This window comes from Pinus tabuliformis, chromosome 9 (assembly GCF_031772625.1).
Source record: "Pinus tabuliformis cultivar Carrire ecotype Pingquan chromosome 9, CPIR1, whole genome shotgun sequence".
Lineage (NCBI taxonomy): Eukaryota > Viridiplantae > Streptophyta > Pinopsida > Pinales > Pinaceae > Pinus > Pinus tabuliformis.
In genome coordinates this window covers 1,600,161,791-1,600,167,652 of record NC_142307.1, presented here as the reverse complement: position 1 = coordinate 1,600,167,652, position 5,862 = coordinate 1,600,161,791, and the positions used below count along the sequence as shown (strand labels likewise).

General features: G+C 43.1%; 1 protein-coding gene across 1 annotated transcript; it reads right to left on the bottom strand.

Moving 5' to 3' along the window:
* Positions 1-2,196: 2,196 nt before the first annotated feature.
* On the bottom strand, positions 2,197-5,099 carry LOC149154888 (3-hydroxy-3-methylglutaryl coenzyme A reductase 1-like). The gene is made up of 4 exons (XM_089441262.1): positions 3,890-5,099; positions 3,504-3,685; positions 2,981-3,327; positions 2,197-2,811 (listed from the first exon to the last, which is right to left on the bottom strand). Exons 1-4 carry the CDS (start codon positions 4,966-4,968, stop codon positions 2,563-2,565), a joined length of 1,857 nt encoding a protein of 618 aa, XP_089297388.1. The 5' UTR covers positions 4,969-5,099; the 3' UTR covers positions 2,197-2,562.
* Positions 5,100-5,862: the final 763 nt, after the last annotated feature.

Genomic DNA, 5,862 nt, shown 5'->3' with positions numbered 1-5,862 from the left:
GTGGAGGTTGTGCATTGATTCTTCAAGTTTGTCCATCCTTTCATTGGCCATCGCTTGAGCTCTAGTTTCTACCATACACCAACCAGATTTTTTGAAAATTGGGACCGCCTAAAAAATTTTCACTAAGAAGTGAATGGTACCACCGTGCTCAGCTCGTCGTCCTGATTCTGATGGGCTAGATCACCAATAAGCACCCTGAAAGATCTCAGACAACTGGATTTTTTTAAAATTGGGACCGCCTAAAAAAATTTCACTAAGAAGTGAATGGTACCACCGTGCTCAGCTCGTCGTCCTGATTCTGATGGGCTAGATCACCAATAAGCACCCCGAAAGATCTCAGATTTTTTATTTTATTTTATTTTTTATTTATTTTTTCTGAAAACTCCTAACGGAGTTTTACTCCTTCCTTATCAATACTGCAGTGGCCAAATCCTCAAAATGTCAATGCGGCCAAAAGTCCTGCGAAAATTATACCCCGGTATAGGAACCCTTCACAACGACTCCGATCTGGTGGATCTGAGAGATCTGAATGGTGGATCTGATGGCGGAACAGACTGCTTCTGCAGATCTGATGGATCTAATAGATCGGAATGGCTGATCTGCGAACTCGAGACTGCGGGACTGATGTCTGCTGCTACTGCACCCCTTTGCACAAGCGGATCTGGAAGAGATGCTGTGTGATCCCCCGATAGAAAAGGGAACTATGGTCTTGAGGAGTGTCAGGTGCTACAGATCGCAATATACATAAGGGTCTGGCACTAGTACTCGGCCCAATGTTTCAGGGCTCTAACTAAGGAGGATCGACTGTACCCTTAGCCGTACAACCCGACTACCCTATCGTACAGGCGAGTAATCTCCCCGAGTGCTGTTCTCGGTGTACTGTAGCCGCAAGACGGCCGACAGTTTATCTATGGCGAGGTTTCAAGGGAGCCTAGGTGGCTTCCGATATACCCAGAGGGTACGTGGAAGACAATCCGTACGTGGTTCTGTCTAATGCGCTACTACTCGAAGGGGTACCCACAGGGGTTACAAGGGAGTCCAACAGACGTGACCACCTCTTGTATTTCCTGCGTGCATGCCTCCCCAAATCCGTAGGTTTATGCGCTCAACGACAGATCCCGTGGTTTAAAGACGCCGGAACACGTCTCTAGCCAAAAAAAAATTTGCTAAGAAATGGAGATCCCACCGGCCCTGGAAAGTGCTCTGATACCACTTGTTATGCTCTTAACCTGCATGATACCCAAATACAGAATATGCGAAGAAAAGATACCCAGAACACAGAATAGCAATGATTTTATTATTCAGAGAGTAATGTTCACTTGCCTCTTCGAGGGGGCAACCTCCAATAGAGCAGAGCTCGACTACAAAATAAGACACGACGCTCCTCATAGGGAGTCGCTATCCTTTATATAGGACTCATACATGCAATACCACGGGCCAATACCGTGGGTTTTATTAATACCATCTATCTAATACTACGGCCCATTTGCAACTAACTATGGTTCCGTGATTAATTGCGGATTAACCACTTACAATTATTAATATGGGCTTTATTGACTCTTGACTATGATGTGATCCCATTACATAAATAAGGGGGTTAGGGTGGGACCCTAACACATGCAACGCTCATTCATAGAAAAAATAAAAAGTAAGAACCAAGCACAATTGTGCATTGATTCAACTCATCATCACATCATACTCAATGATCAAGTATAACAACCTTCATGAAGCAATAAACAAAGATATTATTTCATTAATAAAAAGATAATACACTTATCTAAGTGACAATAATTTGTTGAAAACTAAAGAAGAGAGAGCCATTGAGCCTTTCTCCACCCAACTGCAACTACCCTATAGTAAGGAGAAGGAATTAGCCACTCCTAAGGCATTAGATATGCCTTAAGGGAAAGACTCACTTAGATTTGGAGTTGTCTTTCGTGCGACTTTTTGGAAGCTTTTATGATAGGTTTTTGCAGTCTAATTTCTCTAAAATCTGGCACGAATTTATTGAAATCACAAGCTTGATGGGTAATCCTGTGCAATCGAAGTTCCCTGAGGGTTTTCCAGGGTGCTGAATCCATACATACAGTCAAAATAACTAGTTTAAATAACACAAATCAAGATTTCACCTCAAATTTTTCCACTGGATTCCGACACCGGAAAATCCAAAAAGTGACACTAAAAAAAACTTCCTTAAATTTCAACTCAATTAAAACCAAAGTAGAGTACACAAAAGCCATGAGTAAATTATTGCTCAACCTATCAAATAAATAATGAATTTCGCCCTATTAACATTTAGAATATGGCCACCATGTGTCTTCCTTTTATTAATGCTTTACATGCTAATTTAAGACCAAATATCTAGAAAATCTTCTTGCCCCTAGCTTAATTTCCATGGTTGCATGAAATTTTGACGCCAAGCTATGAAAGGGGAGAGATGGAATCTTTGCATATACATAATGAATCTTTGCACCCGGAAATGAAATGAATGATGAACGAACAGTGGTGACTAATTTGTTGGGTTGGCTTTTGTCTATATCATGAGTATGATGATGTCACTGATCAGATAGTGGCCGTTGTTTTGGTTTCTTTGTTTGAACTTCTATTGTACTTCATATGGCTCTTCACCAGCTGACCTGCAGCCAAAGCAGACATGAGAGACAACTCTCCCGCCAAAACTGCTCCTCCCACAATTCTCGCCAACCTCTGAGCATTCGCCCCAGGAGATTCCACGTTAGCTCCTTTCACTCCAAGCATATTCAGGCAAGCAGCTTGTGAAGCCAACTGTGTCCCACCTCCTACTGTTCCCACCTGCAACAAAACCAAACAAAGCAATTGCCAATTCACGTCACATTCTGCTTTATAACTAATCAAATCAAAACCCGAATGGAAATAGACCTCCGTTGATGCGTTTCTTCACTTACATTACCTGACCCAAAGAATGTACTAAAAACACATTAATGAGTGTAACTTTACATACCTCAATACAAGGCATTGTGACCGAAACATGCAGATCCTTGCCACCGTTAGATGCCTCCATCATTGTAATGCAATGAGAGCTCTCAATGTTCTGGGCAGGATCTTGGCCTGTTGCAATAAACACAGCAGAGACGATATTGGATGCATGGGCATTGAAGCCGCCCATGGCACCAGCCAGTGCAGATCCAGTTAAGTTCTTGAGCATGTTCAATTCTAACAGAGCTGGAACGGTGGTTTTCAAGACCTTGCTAACAACTGCCTCAGTGATGACAGCCTCACACACCACTGATTTCCCACGCCCTTCAATCCAGTTTACAGCTGTGGGCTTTTTGTCCGCACAGAAATTACCTGATGACGGGCCAAAAACATTATATTAAGCAAAACTTTCAACAACACGATGAAAAAAAAGGCGACCAAAGAATGCACAGTGATTCAAGAGTCCACAGAACTAGTGAAATTAGGATGATCCAAAACACAAATTCCATTCAGGATTGTTAAGATTTGCATGGGCTAGAGAGACTCACCAGAAACACTAATAACATCCATATCAGGAAACTCTTTCTGAAGGAAATCTAAAACATTCTGCACGCCCTTGGACACCATATTCATCCCCATGGCATCTCCAGTGGAACAACAAAACCTCATGTACAGATTCCTTCCTGCAATTGCGCACTTGATTCCTTGCAGCCTGGCAAACCTGCTGGTGCTGTTATTGTATGCAAAAGAACATCAGATCACTACTCACAAAATGGTTACTTGCTCGTATACAACAATCTGATTCTCTAAAATGATTGATAGATTGATAATAGCATATCACAACATAGCATTAAGGGATTTTGGAGCGATAAAACTATTAGAGTGTGTAGGCATGTGATCGAAAAGAACAAAAAAAAAAATTGTATCACCATACCTGTTGAAGATGAGAGACAAGCTTTTGTAGTTATTGGGATGTTCCAAGTAAAACTTGAGTTGTGCAGCTCTCCTAGCGGTGGGGAATCGAACAACAGGAGCCCTGGTCATGCCATCTCTAAGAAGAACGCTTGTAGCACCCCCAGACATATGAATGGCCTTACAACCTCTGTTGGTGCTGGCCACCAGGCAGCCCTCGGTGGTGGCCATGGGAACCATGATTTCAAAGCCATCGAGCAGAAGAGGCCCTGCAACACCCACAGGAATCTGCACATATCCAACAGGCAATTCACAGCATTGTCCGAGGATGGATCCATAATCAAATCCATCCAAGGGCAACCCATCCAGACATCTGCCAGTTGTCATCTCCAAAGCTCTTCTTCTCACCGAAGCAGCTCTCCTGCAGTCTCCCCCAAGAGCCGATTCCAGGGAATAAGAAGCCACTTTGCCACAGCTCACAGCAGCTGCAATATCTTCATCCTCATTATCTCCCAGCGATGATGTTAATATCGCTGCATCCCCTTTTGGCTGTTGCGGCACTTGAGGACGAGAGGGCTGATCAGGATTAATAACAGCAACTCCCAGTTCTTCACTAGGAGGAGCGCTCATGAGCTCCTCCTCCTTCCCATTCCTTACCTGATCAAAGTCATGATCCCAGGAATTTGGCCCCTCACCGCCATTGGTCTTGGAGGTGGTGATAAAACTCTGGACATAATCAATGCCAAAGAATCCGATCAAGTATATGAAGGAGGCAAGCTGAGCGACGATGGCCACCATCTCCCCAAGGCTTATCACATGAAGAAGAGCCCTCGATGTTGTCGTTTTCTCCCTCCATCTCTTCATGAGAAAATAGGAGGCAGTGAAAAACAAGACAAAGAACACCTTGTTCATTATTCCCACAGGCAGTGGCAAAGCATCAGATGGCTTTGGGTTTGAATTGCTATAATTGTTACCATTCGTGGACTTGTTTGCAGGCCCAACTCCAACAAATTTAGCATCAATGCAGCAATCCTTTTCACCTTCATTTTCATTTCTCTTTTCTCCTCCCATCTTTGCTTTCGTCAAAACCATAGCATCCATTGGATGGAGTGAGAATTAGGGAGGAAACTGCAAGAGCTTCTTCTGGGTGGAACAAAGTAACCTGAGCAATATATGCGCTCTTCTCCGATTCTTCTCTGCAAATGATACACTTTAGTGTATGGAGATGAATAGAAATAGGGAGCGAGGTGTATAATATTTATGGGCCCATAATATCCGATTTCTTGTATTTTCCATTCCAACTTCCAACTCCGAGTCCACGGCCAGTTGGAATTTCAAATCGTGAGAGCCGTCGAATTTGACTGTTTTGCACATTCATCCCCCGTTTTCACAAATATAAAGAAGAATACTAACGGTTGCGACTCGCGAGCCATTTGTAGCCCTATTTCAAATATGGGTAAATCGCTTCTTGACGGGCCCGTCGAATTTGACTTCATTTATCCCCCGTTTTCACAAATATAAAGAAGAATACTGACGGTTGCGACGCGAGCTGCGCACATGCGCTCGATAGATTTCACTCCATGAAGTTGGGGGCCATTACGAATTAAATACGGAAAACTGTCATTCCACCAACTACGGCAGGGCGCTGATTATAGGACTGAGCCCGGTCAAGCATGACATTTTGGAGCAGCGAGTCATATATGTCCGGCGGCCTTGTCCATCTCGCATGCGGGCTTGGAGGAAGCAAAGAATCAACCCTTTATTTTAAAGCGATGGCTAATCTTCTCCGAAGAAGCGATTGCTTGTTTTTTCCGATACGTCCAAAAGATAATAACCGAGCATCATAGTCACATGATCCGACATATAAATGGATTCTGTTAAATGGTATACATACCACAACAGAACGCTATCAAGGATGTGGTACAAGTAAGACGTGAGGAGTGTGAAAATATTTATAGTAATTTAGCTGTCAAATTAGTAGTGGGAAAAATTATT

Bases quoted from the DNA above. Each gene is read 5' to 3' on its own strand.
- LOC149154888 (XM_089441262.1), bottom strand. From the start codon at position 4,968: ATGGATGCTATGGTTTTGACGAAAGCAAAGATGGGAGGAGAAAAGAGA. The intron at 3,328-3,503 runs GTGAGTCTCTCT...GCCCGTCATCAG, and splicing joins GGATGTTATTAGTGTTTCTG to GTAATTTCTGTGCGGACAAA. The intron at 2,812-2,980 runs GTATGTAAAGTT...GTTTTGTTGCAG, and splicing joins TCACAATGCCTTGTATTGAG to GTGGGAACAGTAGGAGGTGG.